The 23423-nt window shown below is 37.9% G+C and overlaps 1 protein-coding gene across 1 annotated transcript in view; it reads left to right on the forward strand.

Moving 5' to 3' along the window:
* The window catches only part of lrpprc (leucine-rich pentatricopeptide repeat containing), a 151636-nt gene that overhangs the window by 41201 nt on the left and 87012 nt on the right, over nucleotides 1-23423 (forward strand). Inside the window, exons 11-14 of the mRNA XM_041181742.1 lie at nucleotides 1459-1566; nucleotides 20099-20217; nucleotides 22235-22328; nucleotides 23077-23146. Of these exons, the coding sequence (XP_041037676.1) occupies nucleotides 1459-1566; nucleotides 20099-20217; nucleotides 22235-22328; nucleotides 23077-23146 (391 nt within the window). The remainder of the gene's footprint in view (nucleotides 1-1458; nucleotides 1567-20098; nucleotides 20218-22234; nucleotides 22329-23076; nucleotides 23147-23423) is intronic.

Consider the following 23423-nt stretch of genomic DNA (forward strand, 5'->3'; position numbering starts at 1 on the left):
CTTTTTCCTTCCCTTTTCTTTTTCTCTTCCAAGTGTAAGTAAATCAAATTATTACTGTACTGTTAGCTTTTTTTGTACTGTTACTCATTGATTGTTGTTAAAACTTGATAAACATAAATTTAAAAATTGTAAAATTCTTTAAGGGAATAGAATTTCCATAGTTTTTAATACAGACATTTAGAACATGTTATACAGGAGCGTGTGGATGAGTTGTTTCCTGATTTCCTTTTTTATCTCTAGCCCAAAATCTCCTTTGCAATGCTAGATTGCTTCCTGAAACTAGCAGACAAGTACTTAGGTTGATAGTAAAGCTTTGTCAAAGGCACCATATTCTTGACAACCAATCTTCATGATTCAATATGCAGAGTGGGAATGATAGAGCATGAGTTTTATGTTTGAAGGGGAAGCTACTACAGTCTGTTCCCAACACCTCTTTGCATTTACAGCAAATTATAGTTTCTATAAATAGGCCTGCACTTCCTGTGATAAACTTAGATTCTTAGGTGTGCTGTGAATGAAACTGCGTGTCTCGGGTTAATGATTACCTCTACACAAAAACAAATTATTGTGGTTGCTGGAAATCGGAAATAAAAATAGAAAATATCGGAAATACTAAGCAGAACTGAAAAAAGTTCATTGATCTGAAACGATTACCTCCGATAGATGGGAAATAGAGTTGGGGACTATGTCAATCAAGCCAAAATTACAATTTGAATTTATTTCTAAATTCTGTTTATGCAAAAGAAAGCACTAAGACCAGCTACACAAGCACACTTGGCATGAGAGAGATTTAGATCAGCAGACAAGAATTTCAAAGTACCTTTTCAAAAGAGGGTTTCTCTTCATCATTTAGTAAATTGCAAGAGCTCCTGGTGTAGGAGTAATGGCATTTCCGTTAACCCCATACAGCCCAGCTTTGCTGTTGACATAACTGAACTGAGAAATCTGCAGCATAATAACCCAGAAAACAGGCCTCTGAGCAAAGTTGTTAATTGAGCCATTTTAAATGCAGACTTTGCGTGATTCGCGCAGCGCAACGCTAGCGACATAAGTGGTAATTATACTAACGTCATTCCTTCTCTTCAGTTTTCATAATGCAAAATTCATGGGCTGGTGGGAGGGGAGAAAATATTTACTTGTTTGCAGTGCTCTCATTTTCAAAGTAAAGTAGCCATTTTAAAAGATTTATTTTTGTGCGGAGAAAAAGTACAAGAAGGACAGTGCATCAAACAAAATTAAATCTTGTATAAACCAGTGTTGTTTATCGACCTGAAAATAAAATTGGAATTAAGAAGAAAAATCAGCTACATATTGCTCTTAATTGACATACGGTAGCACTTGTAGCTTAATTGTTTGTATTTTGTTGTCAGAAGCCTTGGGAATAGGACATTCCTTTTATTCTAGTATCTTTCTATTTAGCACTTGTGATGATAAAGTAATTTCCTTTTATATTTCTAGGAATGTCAATTGCGCTCATGACGATCATGCAGAAGAAAGGTTTACCTGTTAGGCCCCATTACTTTTGGCCTGTGCTAGCCCAACATCAGAAAGACAAGAACATACAAGGTTTGTGATATTCTAACCCTTTTCATTTGCTGAATATTTGCAGTAAGACAGCAATTATTTGTTATGTGACTCTTGAATGGGATAAGTGAGTAGTCTAATTCATATAAGAAAGCTTCAACAGGATCATAAACAAATAAGGCTGACCTAATGTGCAAAGTAGCACTTTTGCATCAATGGTTTAAAATCATGTGCAGCAGTGAGTTAAAATCCAATCTTTGGTCCTAATCCCATTTCAGTTCCCTGAGTAACTCATATCTAATGTGTGCCTGCCATAAATAAAAGTGTTACCTTTAAGTTGAACATTGATTTTATATGGCATATAATTATAATTAATAATTTGTTTCTTTTTTTTCTGATGGATTGCTCTTGTGTAGTTCACATTTTGAATCACAAGAAATTCTTCTAACAGGTCTCTTGAAGACAAATGTTACCTTATAAGTTTTAAGTTTGTTCTAAAAAAGTGTATTAAAGAGCAATGCTTGATAGTTAATCTTTCAATTTCAATTAATGTGGGCAAGCATTGCCGCCATTTTGCACCAATGATGTCCCACATACATAAAGGAGATGAATTTATTTTTTGTTGGTATTGATTAAGGAACTGGATATTAGGCAGAGCACTATGAGAATTTCCTGTTTTATGAATAGTGCCACACAATCTTCAATATCCACCAGAACACACAGCTCGGGCCTTGCTGTAATGTTTGGCATCTCCAACAGTTCAGCAATTTCACAGAACAGCATTGAGCATCTTCACATAGATTATATAATGAACATTGGTGTGGGATTCAAACCATAACTCTCTGACCCAGTGATGAGGGTTTGACCAAGTGAGCCAAGCTAGTATTAATCATGAAAAAATATAGTTGCCATAGCTTAGTAACTCATTGGTTAGGTGCTTTATGAAGGTGTATTTATTTTTTTGGTGTGTATTATCCTGGATTTTCCTATGTTTTACTGGTTTGCTAGAAAGTGAGGTTTGTAGGTATATGTATTGATGACTTTCATTGTCTTGTGTATGTCAAGTCATAGGAACAGCACTAGACCATTTAGTCCCTTGAGCCTATTCTGCCATTCAAAGAAATCATGGTTGATCTGTGACCTAATTCATTATGCCTGCCTTTGCCAATGCTCCCTCTAGGCTGCATACCAACCTGGATGTTCCTGCCTATGTCAAGCATAAGTTGGCTTTTGTAAGTTTACTGTGCCTAAAACCCTGTGTACAACAGCAAAATATTAGAAGGGATGTTGACCTTATATCCTTTGATACCTTTGGCTAACAAAAATCCATCAATCCTGATTTTAAAATTAACGATTGATCTAGTATCAATTGCCGTTTGTGAGAGGGAGGTCCAAACTTCTATCCTTTGTGTTTAGCCGTGCTGCCTGATTTCACTTTTGAAAGATTTGGCTTTAATTTTTTTTTAATGTCCCCTTGTCCTATGCTATCCAATTAGCAGAAATAGTTTCTCCCAGTCTTCCCTATCAGTTCCTCTTAATATCTTAACTTTGATTTGAATCATCCCAGAACCATCTAAATTCCAGGGAATAGAACTCCTGTTTGTTCAATCTCTCTTCGTAATTCAGCCCTCGGAGTCCAGGTGTACGCTGGTAAATACATGCTGTGCTCCTACCAAGGCAAATAGATCCTTCCGAAGGTTGGTGCTCGGAACTGCTCACAGTACTCCAGGTATGGTCTAACATGGGCTTTGTATAGCTGAAGCATGACTTGTACCCCCTTGTACAATATTCTATTCCTCTAGATATAAAAGCCAGCATTCCATTAGTACCTTGCTTATTTTCCATACCTGCTCATCATTAAAGGTGTGTACCTGGACTCCCAATTCTCTTTGGGCCTCAACTGTTTCTAGCTTTTCACCATTTACTTTTTAAGGTCTCAAAGTGGATGACCACACATTTTCCTACATTGAAATCCATTTGCCACAGTTTTTCCCATTCATTTAATCTATCAATATCGCTTTGTATTTACGAACATACAAATTAGGAACAGGAGTAGGCCACTTGGCCCCTTCAGCCTGCTCCGCCATTCAATAAGATTATGGCTGATCTGATTGTAACCGCAACTCCACATTCCCACCTATCCCTGATAACCTTTCATCCCCTTGCTTATCTAAAATCTCTGCCTTAAAAATATTCAAAGGCTCTGCTTCCACTGCCTTTTGAGGAAGAGCATCCCAAGTACTCACGACACTCGGATAAAAAATTTCTCCTCGTCTCTGTCTTAAACGATCGACCCCTTATTTTTAAATAGTGACCCCTAGTTCTAGATTCTCCCACAAGAGGAAACATCCATTCCACATCCACCCCGTCAAGAGCCCTCGGGATATTATGTTTCAATCAAGCTGCCTCTTACTCTTCTAAACTCCTGCAGATACAATCCTAGCCTGTCCAACCTTTCCTCATAAGATAACCCTCCCATTCCAGCTATTAGTCTAGTAAACCTTCTCTGAACTTCTTCCAACACATTAACATCCTTCCTTAAATAAGGAGACCAATACTGTGCACAGTACTCCAGATGTGGTCTCACCAATGCCCTGTATAACTGAAGCATAACCTCTCTACTTTTGTATTCAATTCCCCTTGCAATAAACAATAACATTGTATTAACTTTCCTGATTACTTACTGTAACTGCATACTAACCTTTTGTGATTCATGCACTAGAACATCCAGATCCCTTTGCATCTCAAGGGCTTTGCAATCCCTCACCATTTAGATAATATGCTGCTTTGTTATTCTTCCTGAAAGAATGTACAATTTCACATTTTCCATATTATACTCCATTTGCTAGTTCTTTGCCCACTCACTTAACCTATTTATATTCCCTACCTATCTTTGGATCAGTAAATTTAGTAACCATATCTTCGGTCCCCTCATCCAAGTTATTTATAGAAATTGGAAAAAACTGATCCCTGTGGCACACCACTTGTTACATCTTGCTAACCAGAAAAAGACCCATTTATGCCCACTCTGTTTCCTGTTAGCTAGCCAATCTTCTATCCATGCCAATATGCCACCCCCTACACCTTGAACTTTAATTTTCTGCAATAACCTTTGATGCGGCACATTATCAAATGCCTTCTGGAAATCTAAGCATGGTACATACACCAGTTCCCCTTTATCCACAACACGTTACTTCCTCAGAGTTCCAATAAATTGGGTATACATGATTTCCCTCTCACAAAACCATGTTGACTCTGCTTGATTACCTTGAATTTATCTCAGTGCCTTGCTATAACAACTTTATTAATAGTTTCTAACATTTTCCCTATGACAGACGTGAAGCTAACTGGCCCAGAGTTTCCTGCTTTCTGCCTCCCTCTTTGAATAAGGAATTACATTTGCTATTTTCCATAATGGAACCTTCCCAGAATTTAGGGAGTTTGGGAAAATTAAAACTAATGCATCAACTATCTCACGAGCCATTTCATTCAAAACTCGAGGATGTCCATCAGGACCCAGGGATTTGTCAGCCCACAGCTCCAACAATTCGCTCTACCACTTCCCTGGTGATGATAATTTTCTTGAGTGCCTTCCTCCCATCTGTCTTATGATTTACACTCAATTTTGGGATGTCACTTGTATCCTCTATAGTGAAGTCCGATGCAAAATATCTTTCAATCCATCTGCCATCTCCTTCTTTTCCATTATTAATTCCCCAGACTCACTTTCTGTAGGACCAATGCTCACTGCTGACCCTTGTTTAAATATCTATAGAAACTCTTACTATCAGTTCTTATGTTTCTAGCTAGCTTTCTCTCATACTCTAATTTTTTCCTCATTAATCTTTTAGTCATTGTTTGTTCTTTATATTCTGTCAATCTGACCTGCCACCCATCTTTGCCCAATTATATCCTTTTTCTTTAACTTTGATACTTTCTTTAACTTTTTTAGTTAACCATGGATGATAGGTCCTCCCCTTGAAAGAATTTTTCTTTCTCATTGGAATGTATCTATGAACATATGTGCAAAAGAACTAGGAGCAGGAGTACGCCACCTGTTCTTCAAGTGTGCTCCGCCATTCAATAAGATCTTGGCTGATCTGATTAACCTCTCGCCCACCCCCAATAACCTTTCACCCCTTTGTTAATCAAGAATCTATCTAGCTCTGCCTTAAAAATATTCAAAGACCCTGCTCCCACCGCCTTTTGAGGAAGACAGTTCCAAATACTCACAACCCGCTGAGAGAAAAAAATTCTCCTCATCTCTTTCTTGGATGAGCGAACCCTTATTTTTAAACCGTGACCCCGAGCTCTGGATCCTCCCACAAGAGGAAACGTCGTCTCCACATCCATCCTGCAAAGACCCCTCAAGATCTTCAAGGTTTTGATCAAGTCACCTCATACTCTTCTAAACTCCTAGTGGATGCAACCTAACTGGTCCAAAGTTTCCTCATAAGACAACCCACCCATTTCTGGTATTACCTTAGTAAATCTTTGAACTGCTTCTAATGCATTTACAACTTAACTTAAATAAGGAGACCAATACTGTACACAGTATTCCAGATGTGGTCTCACCAGTACCCTGTACAACTGAGGCATGACCTCCCGACTTTTGTATTAAATTTCCCTCACAATAATTGATAACATTCTATTAGCTTTCCTAATTATTAGATGTACCTGCATACTAGCTTTTGTGATTCATGCACTAGGACATCCAAATCCCTCTGAATCTCAGAGCTCTGCAATCTCTCACCATTTAGATTATACGCTTTTTTATTCTTCCTACCAAAATGGACAGTTTCGCATTTGCCCACATTATACTCCATTTGACAGGTCTTTGCCCACTCGCTTAACCTATCTATGTCACTTTGTAGCCTCCTTACGCCCTTTTCACAATTTACTTTCCTACCTATCTTTGAGTCATCAGGAAATTTAGCAACCGTACCATCTGTCCCTTCAACCAAGTCATTTATATAAATTGTAAAAAGTTGAGCCCCCAGCTCTGATCCCTGTGGTACACCACTCATTACATCCCGCCAACCAGAAATAGACCCATTTATGGCTACCCTCTGTTTCCTGTTAGCTGGCCAATCTTCTATCCATGCCAATATACTACCCCATACACCATGAGTTTTTATTTTCCGCAATAACCTTTGATGTGGCACCTTCTCAAATGCCTTCTGGAAATCTAAGTACAGTACATCCACTGGTTCCCCTTTATCCACAGCACATGTGTCTCTTTCAAAGAATCCCAGTAAATTAGTTAAACATGATATCCCACTCTCAAAACCATGTTGACTCTGCTGATTGCCTTAAATTTTTCTAAGTGCCCTGCTATAACATCCTTAATAATATATTCTAACATTTTCCCTATGACACATGTTAAGCTAACTGACCTGTAGTTTCTTGCTTTCTGTCTCCCTCCCTTTTTGAATAAAGGAGTTGCATTTGTTGTTTTCCAATCTAATGGAACCTTCCTTGAATTTACGGAATTTTGGAAAATTGAAACCCAACATATCAACTATTTCACTAGCCACTTCTTTTAAGACCTAAGGGTGAAGTCTATTAGGACCTGGGTACTTGTTAGCCTGCAGCTCCAACAATTTGCTCAATACCCCTTCTCTGGTGATTATAATTTTCCTGCCACCCATCTTTGTGCCGTTATATGTTTTTACTTTAAGTTTGCTAATACCTTTAACTTTTTCAGCTAATCACGGATGGTGGGTTCTCCCCTTGGAAGTTTTCTTTCTCAGTGGAATGTATCTATTCTGTGTATTCTGAAATGTCCCTTTAAAAGTCTGCCACTGCATCCCTAAGGACCTATCCCTTGACCTTATTTGCCAGTTCACTCTAGCTAGCTCTGCTTTCATGCCCTCATAATTGCCCTTATTTAAGTTTAAAATACCCATCCTGGACCCGCTGTTCTCTCCTTCAAACTGAATATAATAATCAATCATGTTGTGATTGCTGCTACCTAGGGGTGCATCACTATGATGTTATCAATTAATTCCACCTTGTTGGCACAGTACCAGGTCTAGTTTCACCTGCTCTCTGTTTGGCTCCAGAATGTGCTGTCCCCAGAAATTATCCCAGAAACATTCTGTGATCTCCTCACCTAGGCTACCTTTGCCCATCTGATTTTTTCCAGTCTATCTGTAGATTAAAATCCCACATGATTATCACTGTACCTTTCTGACAATTGTCTTTTCCTTTACACTGTGCCCTACCGTGTAGTTACAATTAGGGGACCTGTACACCACTCCCACAAGTGACTTTTTGTCTTTGTTGTTTCTCACCTCAACCTGAACTGCTTCAACATCCTGGTTCCCTGAACTTAGGTCATCCCTCTCTAATGCGCTAATGCCATCATTAATTAACAGAGCCACCCCTCCCCCTTTACCTAGCTTCCTGCCCTTCCTATACCCTTCAACATTCAGGTCTCAATCTATGTCATCCTGCAGTCATGTCTCTGTAATGGCTATCAAATCGTACTTTTTTATTTCTATTTGTGTTATCAGTTCATCTGTTTTGTTTCGAATGCTACGTGCATTTAGATTCAAAGCTTTTAATTTTATCCTTTTACTATTTTTGTAATGCCTGGCATTATCTGTTGATTTAGTCTTAGATTTGTACTCTCTGTCCCCTTCTGTCATGTTCTGTTTTATCATTTCCCTTTCTCTCTTGCTTTGTCTGTACTCTTTTGTTTACTACATTTTCCTAAATTTGATCCCTTGCCTCTACTACTTAGCTTAAAGCCCTCTCCACTTTCCTAGTTATGCAGCTTGCTAGAGCATCAGCCCCAGCACAGTTCAGGTATAGGCCGTCCCAACGGGACATTCCCCACTTTCCCCAGTACTGGTGCCAGTGCCCCACAAAGCGGTTTCCCACACTAGTCTTTGAGCCACACATTAATTTCCCTGATCTTATTTGCCCTATGCCAACTTGCACATGGCTCAGGTAATAATCCAGAGATTACCTTTGAGGTTCTGTTTCTTAATTTGGTGCCTAGCTCTTCATACTGCCTATGCAGAGCCTCCTTCCTTGCCCTGTCTTTGTCATTGGTACCGACATGGACCATGAATACTGGATCCTTCCGCTTCCACTTCAACTTCCTCTCCAGTCCGGAGCAAATGTCCCGAACCCTCGCACTGGGAAGTAACACAGCCGTCTGGACATTTGCTCTGTGTATTCTGAAATGCTTGCCACTGCAACTCTGTTGACCTATCCCTTAACCTAATTTGTCCCATCTTTGTGTCATCGTCAAATGTGGATTGCACATCGTCAATTGCATCATCTAAGTCTTTTCTGAATACAGTGAATAGTTGAGGCCCCAACACAGATCCTTTGGGGCATCAGCAGTCACATCCCTGCCAATTAGAATACCTGTCTATCATGAGTACTCTCCATCTCCTGCTTTTCAACCACTTTCTTAACTAAGTTAATAATTTGTCTTCAATTCCATGAGCTTCAATTTGAGCTAACAGTCTCCTATTAGGGACTTTATCAAATGCCTTCTTGAAATCCACGTAAGTAACATCCATAGACATGCCCCTCTGCACCAATTTAGTCACCTCTTCAAAAATTTCATTTGGATTTGTCGGGTGTTACTTGCCCTTTACAATTCCATGCTGGCTTTGTGATCAACTGAAAATTTTCAAGGTCTTAACCTAACTAGTTTGTAATTCCCTGGTTTCCCCCTCTCATCTTTCTTAAATAGCAGAATGGCATGTGCAATTTTCTGATCGAAAAGAAAAGTTCCCAAATTGACAGAACTTTGACAATCTTTAGGACGTCTGCAGCGTTTTCACCTTTTAAAAACCTGGGATGGAAACTATCTGGTACTGGGGATTTTCTACTTTTTACTGCCATTAATTTCTCCATTACTGTTGTCTTAATTTTTTTTGTGTCCCTGTCCCTGATTCAATAATAGCTTACTTGGAATATCTGGCATGCTTGTTATATTCTAGAAAGGCAGTGGTGAAGGAAAGAACTGTAGCCAATCTTTACACACACTTAGAAACACTTATTTAGAGATACACATTACAAGCATGCACTCCCTAACCTAACACAAGTGAATATCCAATTAAGAAACGTCTGTTACACTGGAGAAGCTGGAGTCCTTCTCCTTAAAGCAAATGAAGCTAAGAGGGGATTTGATAGGAGTGTTCAAAATTATGCATGGTTTTGATACAGAAGGTGATTGCATAGATTTAAAGGTGATTGGCAAAAGAGCCAGAGGTGACAAGATTTAAAAAAACACCAAGTTGTGGTAATCGGGAACGCACTTCCTGAAAGCCTACCACCTGCATTCAATTAAATACGGTTAATATGCAATAGCAGATTCCTTGCTCTCTTGTTAAATAAAAATTTGAGTTAATATGTGCAACCAAAATTTCAAAACAAATTAAATCAAATACCTCCAGATTCTGTACAAAACCCTACATTGCAAGACATCCTTCCTGCAGGACCCCTAACAATTTTGACAACATGCACTTCCTTTTGTAAAACAATCCGACAGTTGATGAGTTGCATCCACCCATTTAATTTTAGATATTTCCTTTCCCTCCAGCATTTGTTACAAGCCAGCAAGGTCAGTTCGGAATCTTTTCTCGCTCATGTTTCATAGAGTATACATCATCTCACAAGGAACGGTTACTACTTAGAATTCAAAGGGTATACATCTTTATACAGAATCTGACTTAAAATATTTGATAAACATAATCCATATCTGCTCCCTTTAGAAGAGCCAGTTTTTCGACATTCGAAATACTTTTAACAACTCTTTATTTTCTTAGCTTCCAAGCTAAGGAGCAGCATTTCCCATTCTCACCATCAGAAATGTTATGAAACCGCTGCATTAGAAAGCCCATCAGGAAGATTAGCATGTCAAGCATTGCTAAAAATGACTAACTTTGTTTCTTGGATCATCTAAGGATGGGAACTTAAGTAAATATTTATCTAGATTTACCTTTCTTAATTTTTATTTGCTCTTAAAATATTCTCTCTTTTAGTATGTTTTATTGTGGTACTTAACTCTCACACATCATTACTAGCACCTGGTCTAATCTTGAGTGTGCAACAAAATTCAACTTATTACAATGATGATGTTTATAAGGTTATTATGTTTTTGGTTGTGTCTTTACTTTAGGGTAAAATGAAGGGGGTCATTTGTCCTTTTCTGAAGTCTGCCTGACAGCAAGCCTGGGTGGTTTCATTGTTAGAGATTAAAGGGGAGGCAAGATTGTTTTACTAGGAAGAAGGTTCAAGGCGGAGACAATGGTATCAACCTGTTTGCGAAGACTGGATAGACTGTGAGAATCCAAAGTCCCAAAAGAGGGCTGAGAATGTTGGGTTGTAAATAGTTATGCTTTAAGCTGTCCAATTTTTTCCTTTATTCTTTCATGGGCGTCGCTAGTAAGGTCAGAAATTGTTGCCCATCCCTAATTGCCCTTGAACTAAATGGCTCGTTAGGCCATTTTAGAAGGCAGGTAAGAGTCAACCACATTGCTGTGGGCCTGGAGTCACATGTAGGCCAAACCAGCTAAGGAGGGCAGATTTCCTTGTCGTAAAAGTCTATTTGGTTCACCAATCAATGATAGCTTCATGGTCACCATTATTGACACTGGCTCTCAATTCCAGGTTTTGAGTTGAATTTAAATTCCACCAGCTGCCTGAGCCTCTGGATTATTAGTCCGAAGACATGACCACTACGCCACCATCTCTCCTATTGTTTCTGGGATAAAAGAGAGTTGGGATCTCAAGGATAGCTAAACAGTATCTCTAACTGGATACAAGGCTCATGTGATTCATATTGCCATGGTGATAGGAAGGGTACAGAGGAAGACCTTATGACATCAGGTTTTCCTAAAATATCACTGAATATCACAGTCAGGTTGGAGTGCCAGGACCCAGCAGAGAGAGAGAGCAGCAAGAGGTCAAAAGTCCCCATGGTTCAGTGCACTGGAATGTATGTGGAGGCTTGTGCTTGGAATGAAAAGACCAAACTCATGAGGAGTTAAAACAAAGAGGATCTCCAGTTAAACATTCACTGTGAAGGACAATTCTGGGGTTTGAAGTTACCAGGCTGAGAAAGGAAAAGAGCAGAAGTAAACCTTTGAGAACTAAGAATCACTTTGGACTGATTCTGTGAGAATTGAATGTCTACTTAAAGTACAATGTAACGTTTACCTGATGGTAAGTTTTTCGGTTGTGTTGAACGTTCTATTCTGTGGTTTAAGGTATAAGTTGCTGTGTTGTTGTGTTACCCTTTCCCCAACGATTGGAAGTTCACATTTCTCTTTCTCCAAGTTATCTGTCTCTACAGGGATTGTAATAAACTGACCAATCAAGCTTTGTAATTGCTCCATCTCTTCTTTAGATATAACGTTATCTTTCTGTGATGACCTAGTACGATTAATTCAGATGGGACTAACACACTCAATAGGATTGTTGGTTTAAAGTTATTGCAGACCTATTCTGCTCAACCAATATATTGAAAGGCCCCACAAGCCTGTCTCCCAATTTTAAATTCTACTCTTATTAATACTGCATTTCTCAGATTCCAGAGTACTTCACCACCCCCCATAAGAAATCATCAATATGCATAATGAAGTTGCCTGAAAGTTTTACTCTGTAATACCAAGGAAACATTGTGGGAACTGCTTTTAGTTGAACATAACCTATTTTCAACAAAACAGATCTGTCTGAAAAATACCATGCACTGCAGGCATCATTCAGGCCACAGATGCATTAGTTTAGTTTCTATCATTCTCCTTCTTTACCTGCTGTTATCACAAACATAAAGCAAGTGGAACTTATATTCTTTATCCTCCTATTGATCCTCAGTACTTATTGAATCAAGATAATATTCTAACAAATCTGTCTCACATAGTGTTGCATTGAAAGCACTATCTCATATCGCACAGTTAAAGAAGTCCATAATTAACATGTTCATCACAGAATTAAAACTCATTGTGACCTATATAATTTGTTCTGATTCTTCATTATCTTCACCCTCTCCCTCAGAATTCTCTTTGTCATGTGTCATTTTGAGAACCCTGCCTCTTCACATCGGGCAGCTCACTGCATCATGATATTTCAAATCACACCAGAAACACGTATTAACTGTTCCTTGGGCACTCTTGGGATTTATTCAGCTATTGGTTTTGTTCCAATTTTGTCTTCTGCTGTAATAGTTATTAATCATCCCATTGGATTGACACCTGAATCTGATTCTGGACCAATTCTAAATCTAGCAATCATCGAGTCTTCTATTCTTTGTGTCACATGGAATACCTCGTGTTCCATGAAGGTTGAAGGAAATGACTGTTCAGAGGCATTGTTTTAAGGCAACAGATACCTGATCATTAGGGCCTTTTTTAAGAATTACCATTAGTTAGAAACAGTTGCCTGTCAATATGACAACATCTTAATATTGTTTAAATTATTAAATTATGCTATCGGTTGAGGGATCCCAAATTGAATTTTGTCAATCCTCTGTGCAGTCTGTTAAAGTGCATGACATAGACTGTGGCACGTCCATCTTTTTTCTGAAATTATCAAATTCTAACCATGTCTCGTGGGCATTTTACCAGTTCATCTTTCTAGCAGATTTCATCCAAGAACTCTAATAGGTGGTCCTAACTTTAATCACCATCCAACTGATGGGCATCTATCTCTCAAAATACTTTAATTCTGACTTTACATGTAGGAATTGACAATGCAAAGGCCATACCTTGTTGCCTCTTTGGTAGGGGCATAACCCTTGTCCGCATACCACTGTTTCCACTGATCATATGGTTCAGAGGTTAACTGGATATTAACTGTGTTTAATTGTGCATCGGTGGTGGACATTAACTGGGGTTTCACAGGAGGACATATAAAGAGACACATGGTGAAACTGTGGTGTGGTTGAGTTAGGTGTATACTTGTAATGTTTAACTCTGAAAATAAATCTAAGACTGAGTAAGTATTGGCTCTAGTAACATTCTTCGCCATGGTTATCCAAAATAGAACATCAGACACTGAAAACATCGGAAGGTAATCATACTCTGACAATTTACACTTGCTTTCTGCCATTTTCCACAATGGTACTAGGATTTTTCTTGGTTTCCAACCTTCATCTTTAGACACCCATTCTCTGCTACCGTGTTACATTACAGAAAGGCAGGTTCTAAAGGATAGAACTGAAGCCAATCTTTACACATTTTTATTTGCATTTATTTAGAGGTACCCATTCCAAACATGACCCTCCGAGCACAGCAACCACAGTTTTTGTCTGCTGCTATTTGTAGAAGCACAAGTGAATCCCCAGTTAATGCCCGCCACCCGCATACAATTAAATACAATTAATATATAATTGACGTGCTTACTTCTTCCTCTACTATAAACACCGACGCAAAGTAATTGTACAGCATGTTCATTGACGACATCAACATCATCAGTTTTCAAGAGTCCCACATTACTTCTGATCGCTCCCCCCCCGCCTTTTCTTAATGTGTTTGTAAAAGATTTTTTGTGGTGTTTTGATACTCTGCAGGTTAACTGATTAAAAGAAAATTGTATTTGATCATCTGAAAATTCAGTATCACTCATATGTTCGAGGAAGGGTTTTTTCATAACTTAGTTTTACAAGAAAATATATTACCTTTCCACAGTTCAAGATCTACGTGAAGTTTATACCTTTTTGAAAGATTTAAATTTTATCTCACAATTTTAAAATACAAGTTTAGCCAATTTTGACTTTGTGTTGTCACCCAAATTTCATGTCTATTCTGAGTCTGTAAAGCTTTAAAGTAAATATTATGAAGTGTATCGCATGTCTCAGCCTAGACACTGTACATCAGACAAAGAAAATATGAAAGCTTGTTGCTTCTAGCTCTTTGTTATTTAATTTAACTGTCATTTCTTTCCCATAACTGCTTTTCACCACTGTTAGTTGAAGGCACATCTGTTCCTATGCTTGTCAGAATTATAAAATGTTAAAAAGAGAAGCAGCACTTAGCCTCGAACATTTGATAAATCTGTTCTTCTTTTCAAAAAACTAAACCACAAAGTATATTAAATAGGAGGAAATGAATTTCCAAATGTCAGAAAAATGTTAGTTTGTGGTTACTCTGATTTATTAGATGTTCAACTAAAATTCTGCATTTTTAAATTTTTTTATTATTATTGTGACAAGGACTAAGAACAAAATCGCCTGTAACGGGTAGAAATTTGTCCAGGGAAGGAAGAAAGTGTCAGTCAAATAAAGCAGAGCTGGAAGCAATGAATGTTAAATGTTTTCTTCTGTCTGACGTGTAGAATCTGTGTTTAGCAATGCAATGTATTTTGAAATACAGTACTTAAACCACTATTGGTGTAGCTCTCTTTGACCTGTTGCATTGTTTGGTCACACTGACTGTGCCCCACTGTGACAACCTCAACTCCTATTTGTCCAGAAAACAAATAATTTTGCATCTGTTCAATTGTAATTTCATGAGCTGCATCTTTATCGTGGGCACATTTAATCTTTCCAATCTGCGGAGTTAGATTTTACACAAAACTTTGTTACTGGTTTATTATTGCCAATAATAAATAATGATCTGTTCCTCATTGTGAAAACAGCACTGAAACTTTTTTAACTTGAGGATGAGTGTTGTATTTAAAATACATAGCAAACAGGAAAAAAAAAATTGTGTTGTTTTTCAAAACATAGGATGCCTGTTTTAAGAATATCTTAATGGTTGTTTCTAGGCCTTTATCTAAAAATTAAAATTATGTTCAGCTCCTTGGACTTCCAAATTAACTGTTCGCTTTTGAGAGTGCCTAAGTTTGAGATGTTTAGCTTTGTTCAATCTGGGAGCACATCACCACTGATCCTCTTCTATGAGGAAAACTATGTTGCAGAAATGAAATAAGTTGCGGGAAGGAAAATATTAATTGCATTTTATACCATAAGAATTGCAGATTTTCCAAATATCCAAAAAATAAGATGAATTTGACAGAGTAGCCTGAAGTTTGGGCTGTGTAGCCTGTTTGATTTAAATGCATTATTTGTGACATGTTTGTCATGAGGCCTATTTAATCTCTTGATACCAATATGTTTTTCACAAAACATCGCATTTAACCAGATGCACTTTATTGTTGTACCATTGTGCTGTTTATGTGATAACTCAATCTCAATTTGCTCCCTTAACTGCCACCAAAAGCTTGTCTTCTATGTTATTGAGATTGCACTTGGAGAAAGCAATCCTAAGTTTGGAAAGGGGTAACAATTAATGTTTGGAAATTTTGAGTGGCCACCATTACATTTTGCAGAAATTTGAGTGACAACAAAGAATGAGCTGTGTATTTTGGAAATTAAGTTCAGGACTAGGATAACTAAAACGTTAGGTGTTAAATGAATAAAAGGATGATTTGCGTGACAGTTTGAGCTTTATTAGCAAGAAGGAGCCAGAATTGTCAATCTTGGCTGAGAAACAGTTGGCTTTTAGTTGCTCTGGTTGGATGGTTTTTGAGTGTCAATGGGATAGGCTGAGAAGGATGGAACTTATAAAATCAAATACTAGCATGAGGTGATGAAATGAGATTGCAATACAAATTATAGGGAGGGGGACAGAAGGAGGGTATGGAATACTCAACTTCCATACCCTCCTCCCAAGTTTGCACTAGGTGTGATTTGGTAATGATCATAAAGTTAGTCTAATTACACGTTTATGCTGATAAATTCATATAAATTAATCAAAAGGAAGAAAGCTTTTAAATAGTGTGATTATGGTTAGAAGAATAACAAGTGCATAATAATCATCAGAACTGGTGGTAATTTTATGGTAAAAAACTTTATAATCAGTGTATTGTGCTTCTCCACAAATACTATACAGTGCTCTTTGAAACGATGGAAATTACATCAGTAAAATTGTAGCTCCGGGAAATTACTGTGAAATGATTGAATTTAACCTCTCAAGTTATATAAGAGAAAATGTGAAGTAATTTTAATAGACTTTTCTCTTTCCAAAAGGTAGGATTGATGCTTGGGCTTTGAATTAAGGCATTTCAGATCTGAGATATTTGTCTGCCAAACATTGCAGTTGACCCTTTTCACCATTCTGATTTGTTCATGTTCATAGTGTTGCTGTAGAAATAATTTGTGTGCATTATGAAGCTGTCTGGATTTTTTTGTTTACAAGGCCCTAAATAGAATTTAATTGACTGGCATCTGTTTTGAACAAGCTTTGGGTCTGAGAAAAGGTCATTTTTTTTATTCCCTCTCAGACAGTGATTAGTAATCCTGCATCTGTTCTGTAGCTGTAGTTATGAGCGTCATTATCGAGAGAGGTTACTGACTTAATTGTTTGTGTACTGCTAATTAGCAGCAGTTTTTCATTAAGTGGAGAAGTTCTTTCCAAATAAACTATCATGCCATTAGTTTTAGATTAAGTGGAAATGCTGAGTGGCATCTGAGTGTAAATATAACTACAGCTAACAAATATGTTTTTAACATGATATGAACAGCCTTCTTCAGAAAATAAGATCTGCCTTGAAATTTAAAGATGCTGGCTCCTAATGTAAAATCATGATAGAACTTGATGAACATCATTGTTTCATTTATTATTCTGTCAGTGAAAAAAAAGAAAACACATCTACAGGAATATTTACACATATATATAAATAAAACTATTGTTCGGCAAAATACCAGTCGTCATAAAGGCAAAACTTTACTTCATGAATTGCTTGATTTTTTTTTAACTGCCTAGTACTGTGAGGAGTATGCAGAGCATAGGACATGGAAGATATGAAATGCTTGAATTCAAGGTACAAAAGGCTGAATAACCTTTTTATCTTCAATCAATATGAAAACACCTCTTGTTACTATGAAAAAAATCCAGAAACTTAACTTAAAATTATGTGTTATTTTTAGGTATACAGGTCATTAATAATATTCCCTTAGTGACCCTCCTTTTGTTTAAGTATAAGACCAGTTTGACAAAGAACCTTTAGACTGTAAAACGGCTCTGCAAACATGTGCTGGTTTACCTTAAAATTTTCTCTGTTCCAGTTCCCGTCCACAAAAAAAACAGTAATGTGTACATACAAAAATGAATATGGAGTTGTTCTAGGGCAAAATGGGAAAAGTGGCGTGACTTTAATTTAGAGTGACTTAGCCCCACATATACATTTGTGCTCAAAGGGAAATCACTTTGGATTATCAGCACTGTAACGCACTGCATAAAATATTGAAGGCTACTTTACTTTCTAAAGGTGGCACTCCAGGCTAGAAGAGCTTTGAGCAAATTTTAAATTTATAAATAACTGACAGAGGTAGCTGATGAGCTGTGAACAGCATATGCTGCCTTACTTCGAAGATGTCGCATCAGCTGACAAGTCCTTTCTTAATAACAGAATTGTTGCATTTGCTGCTGATGTGATTTAAGAGGAAGGAGAGCATTACTGCAATGTTGGGAGTGAGCTGTAAAGTTTTGTTGTTTGAAATCATCTTTCAAGTTGAATTGAAAATAGCATGTAAATTGAAAGGACAGCTTCTTTAATTGTTTTACATTTTTTTTGCAGTGAGATTATTTTTCTCTCTTTGTCGCAGTGAGTAACAGGAAGTAGGAGGTGAAATATTTAAGGGGGCTAGATTCAGACCTGAGACAATGGATAAAGCTGTTGACATAGCTGTTTTATATGTCGTTAATTTTCAGTGAGAAAATTTGTCTGTAAAATGACAGCTAACGCTGGATTAGATTGGACAGTGGCTGTCAAAAGATGTGAAATGTCCTCTTGACCTGTTGATTCGCAATTGTGATTTTGAAATTGTATGCACCACCACCCAGAATCAAAATATTCATTCAGCTCAGTAAAGGGTATTCCTCCTCTTCTGCTCCTTCCCCCAAAAGAAATCTGTTGTAGAAGTGGGGTGATGTGGAAAATATATAGTAGTTTAGTAGTTATTATCACTAACTGTTAGTTTCTCACTGTTTGAACCATGGTCCTGCAAATGTAAATTTAATCTTCAAGATAGGAATTAGAGCTGAAAGATTACCTGGTCCACCTAAACTCATCCATCCAGAGAATCGATTTTCCCCACCCCACAGCTCCATACCCCATCCAAAGGGTATTTGTTTCAATGATCCTGAGTTATAAGCGGCATGATATGCCAGAAGCCCATTCCAGTAGCTGGTTATTTGCAATGAGGAAGCACAGCAGTTCTGATATGGCTTTTTGTTTGCATCTGTGAGCCCTGTCCTTCTTTCATGATTTAAGTATGGTGATAGTCCAGCTTTATCTATGCTATACCGTCATGAATGTCTCGAGGTTTCACACCGTTACCATCTTTCAAGACTTTAAAATGACCAAATCTCAAAGGTCAATGCTCTAACACTAGAGAATAATGTTGTAGCTCTCTTTGACCTTGTCTTCAGAACTTGTGTCTCACTGGCTAGAACTAGAAGCAGTACTCCAGGCAAGTCCTGAAGATAGCACTTAACAGTTTGAGAATGGCTTCCTTCAACTTGATCTCTCTACGCTGGCTAGGAAATTCAGTTACTCTTTTTGTTTTGAATACTGTCCTTCAGTTATTCTTTTTGTTTTGAATACTGTCCACAGTGATTGATTTACTAAGAGGCAAACTTATGTTTCTACAATGCCTTTCAATTTCATCTTTAATTTTAGAATTAGTTTCATATGAGGCATTAAACCAATGACCATGTATCTGCATTTCGACCGAAGTATGGCATTTTTCCAAAAAGAGCAGTGGAGATCTCCCAGTGTCCAGGTTGATAATATTAAGCACTCAACCAACACCATCAATGTAGATTATTTGCTCATTTATTTTGTTGTTTGCGGGTCCTTGCAATGTGCAGATTGGCTCCCTTTTTTGTTTATACTGTGGCAGTGATTCTACTTTCAAAGTACTGATGAAAAGAGACATGTTGCGAAAGCTTTTTGTCTTGCACTACTCAGGACAAACATAAGAATGCCAAATTTCAAATGATCACAACAAATTATACTACAGGAGAAAAGCGTGTTGTTTGGTTGGTAAATTGGCTCTGAGTGGCTGAAATGTTGCCATGGAGAAAGCAACAGGGAATTATAGGGTAATTCAAAAAAGGTACAAGGCTTAATCATCCTTTTGTTTGCAGATTCATTTTGTCAGTCCTTGGCTTGTATCTCAGATTTATTGATCCTCTCTATTTGGTATTGCCTGTGAATTTGGTCAGTCTTCATTGGGATTTTTATCCCTGATGCAGTCTGCTTAGCACTTGGAAGTGGACAACTGGAGCAAAAATGTGACACTATTTAAATGTTTTGACCATTCTTGAACTCAGTCATCGTAAATTAAAACCAAGTGCTGCAAAAATCCAGCTGTGAGTATTTGAAGTGGAAATGCAAATTAACATTTTGGGTGCAACTCTTCATCAAAACACTGCTGTTGTGTTGCATATGAAACAGTTTCACTAAAAACTCAGGGTGATGCTGTGCCTTAGTATTCCTCAAGAGGATAGGGAAGGAAATGTGATTGTTAAGCTGAAATTGCATATCTTCATTCACAGTTAAATAAAATATTGATGAACAAATAACTATTAATTTACAGGGACCATAGAAGTACTGAAAGCCATGCAGAATCTAGGAGTAGAACCTGATGTGGAAACTTATGCAAACTACGTGCAGTCATCATTTGACAGCGTTGAGGTAGCTCGTACCCAGCTTGAGGTTTGTATCAGCATTTTTTTTAACACCAGCAAATTGCATTTATATAGCACCTTTAGAGTAGTAAAACATCATGAGGCCAAGACAAATACAGCACATTTACTTTATACAAGCTTGTTGCCATTGAAATTGCAGCCCACTGAGGTTGAGAGCCAGAAGGCGCCAATTTGAGGTGATTGGGAAAATAAGTAACGGAGACATTAGAAAAAACCTTTACACAGCGAGTGGTTAGGATCTGAAATGCACTGCCTGAGAAAGTGGTGGCGACAAATTCAGTCAAGGCTTTCAAAAGGGAATTGGATAATTATCTGAAGAGAAGAAATTTGCAGGGCTACCGGGAAAATGCAGGAGAGTGGGACTAGGTGAAGTGAGAGTGACTACCCTTGACATCAAGGCAGCATTTGACAGAGTATGGTATCAGGGAGCCCTAGCAAAACTGGAGTCAGTGGGAATCGGGGGGAAAACCATCTGCTGGTTGGAATCATACCCAGCATAAAGGAAGATAGCTGTGGTTGTTGGAGGTCAGTCATCTCAGTTCCAGGACATCACTGCAGGAGTTCCTCAGAGTAGTGTCCTAGGCTCAACCATCTTCAGTTGCTTCATTAATGACCTTCCTTTGATCATAAGGTCAGAAGTGCTGGTCTTCGCTGATGATTGCACAATGTCCAGCACCATTGGTGACTCCTCAGATACTGAAGCAGTCCATGTCCAAATGCAGCAAGATTTGGACAATATCCAGGCTTGGGCTGACAAGTGGCAAGTAACATTCACACCACACAAGCGCCAGGCAATGACAATCCCCAACAAGAGGGAATCTAACCATCGCCCCTTGACCATTCAATACCATCCATGGATCCCCCACTATCAACATCCTGGAAGTTATCATTGACCACAAACTGAACTGTAGCCATATGAATACTATGGCTACAAGAGCAGGTCAGAGGCTAGGAATTCTGCAGAGAGTAGCTCAACTTCTTATTCCCGAAAGCCTGCCCACCATCTACAAGGCACAAGTCAGGAGTGTGAGGGAATAATCTCCACTTGCCTGGATGAGCGTGGCTCCAACAACATCCAAGAAGCTTGACACAATCCAGGAAAAAGCAGCCTGCTTGATTTGGCACACCCTCCACCACCGACACACAGTGTCAGTAATGTGTACCATCTGCAAGATGCACAGTAGGAATGCACCATGACTCCTTGGACAGCTCCTTCCAAAACCATGACTGCTACCATTTAGAAGGACAAGAGCTACAGACACATGGAAACACCACAACCTGGAAATTTCCCTCCAAGCCGCTCACCATCCTGATTTGGAAATATATCGCCACTCCTTCACTGTAGCTGGTCAAAATTCTGGAACTCCCAAACAGCACTGTTTGTCTACCTACACCACTTTGGCTGCAGTGATTCAAGAAAGCAGCTCACCACCACCTTCTCATGGGCAACTAGGGATAGGCAATTAATGCTCGCGCACCCAGTGATGCCCACGTTTCATGAATGAATAAAAATAAGCTGAGCAGCTCTTGGGGAACCGGCATGAATAGGATGGGCCAAAAGGCTGCCTTCTATGATAGAGTAGTTATGACCCCGTATAATCTAAATAAGCCTACAGAAACATTTTCATTATTGAATAAGATTCAAATTTAGCAATATACATAGAATATTTTATTCTTTTATCACTGGGCATGCTTCTGAATCACTTTGTAATGTCATTAACTTCACATGCAGCTATTTGCCTTAATTGTTTTAGGTTTTTTTTCATTTTAACTGTTCATTAAGATTATGTGCATTAAATTGCACTGCCAGTCCTAAATGCATGTGGCTGGATAAAGGATTTGTTCATTTGTTTTGGAAATGTCAGATTGGTATTCATTGCATAAACATTGGCAAATTAGCAGGCCTTTTTATTAAGTGTTTTTGCATAACATGGTAGGTCTAGTTCATGGGCCAACGAAAGTCTAACATTACCAGTTAAAAAAAGGGAAAATGCATCGATCTGATGGTTGCTTTGTCTATAAAGGAAAATGGATGTCTGGTCAACACAATGGGATTTTATACTTCAGGACTCAGAACAGAAGCTTTAAACGGACATTTGGACAAGGTTTATTCTATGTGTAAGTACTATAACATCCAGCAAAATGACCTTTTCTTTACCAGATAGGATTTTAAAAATAGCGTTATAAATATTGTGATACATGTTGAGGTTGATGTGGTGTTTTTCTTTTAAAGTGTTGGTTTTAAATGAGGTGAAAATTTCCTTGGAGCTGCTCCTGCTCGGCTGGGATTTCCTCTGCACTTCTGGTGGAGTTACAACAGCGGAGCAGCAGGAGGTTTGAGGAAATGCACCCTCAAGGATTTTGCAAATTATTATCAAGTGTAGGTAAATGCAAGTAATAATATAATCATAAACACAGAGCTAGTACTGACATTTGATTTAACTGCGATGTACTAACTCATGAAAATACTTGAACTTTCAAAAAGACTGATCAGTTGATCAAAATTGCACCATAAAAATGCGTGGCATTTAGGCAAATTGACAAGGAAACTGATGTATTTGATATTATAATCTACGTAAATGAGCCGAACTATGTCAATGCAGGTTGCTGATCTGTTTCTAATAGCATCTATAGAGGTTGCTACACAGCTGCTGCTTTTCCAATTTGCTGCTGGGCTTACAATGCAATTTCTGCCCTTATCACCAGCAATATGAAGTTAATGCTGTAAAAAGATAAATGAACAAATAGAATTTTCTTCTATAATAATTTCTTTATTGAAAAATAGCATGGCTTAAAATGAAATTGGCGTTTATTGTTTCAATTTGTCATTTTTCTAAATCTATCGTGTACATTCCTCTCTTGGCAGTATCGTTGCCGACAAATCCTGCAGTGGATTTAAGTAGCTTCAGAGGCAGTCTTATTTTAGGATTTAAAAGGTAAGTTGATAGTATACAGTATTTAAGAAAAAATCTAGCATTTCAACACATTTTGTACAGTTGAGGAATCAGTTGATACTGTTATTGTTATGATTGATTAGATAACATTTAAGTTATAGGGTTATGTAAATGCTCGCATTGGAATTAAATATTCCACCAGTTACTTAACTGTTTATTATGTTACTTTAGCAGAAAAATAATTGGTTTTATTAGGGCCCCATCTGAGGCAAAATGAGTATTGACTGACTACTGAAATGTGCTTTTTATATTTATCCAG

The sequence above is a fragment of the Carcharodon carcharias genome, chromosome 2, assembly GCF_017639515.1.
Source record: "Carcharodon carcharias isolate sCarCar2 chromosome 2, sCarCar2.pri, whole genome shotgun sequence".
NCBI lineage: Eukaryota > Metazoa > Chordata > Chondrichthyes > Lamniformes > Lamnidae > Carcharodon > Carcharodon carcharias.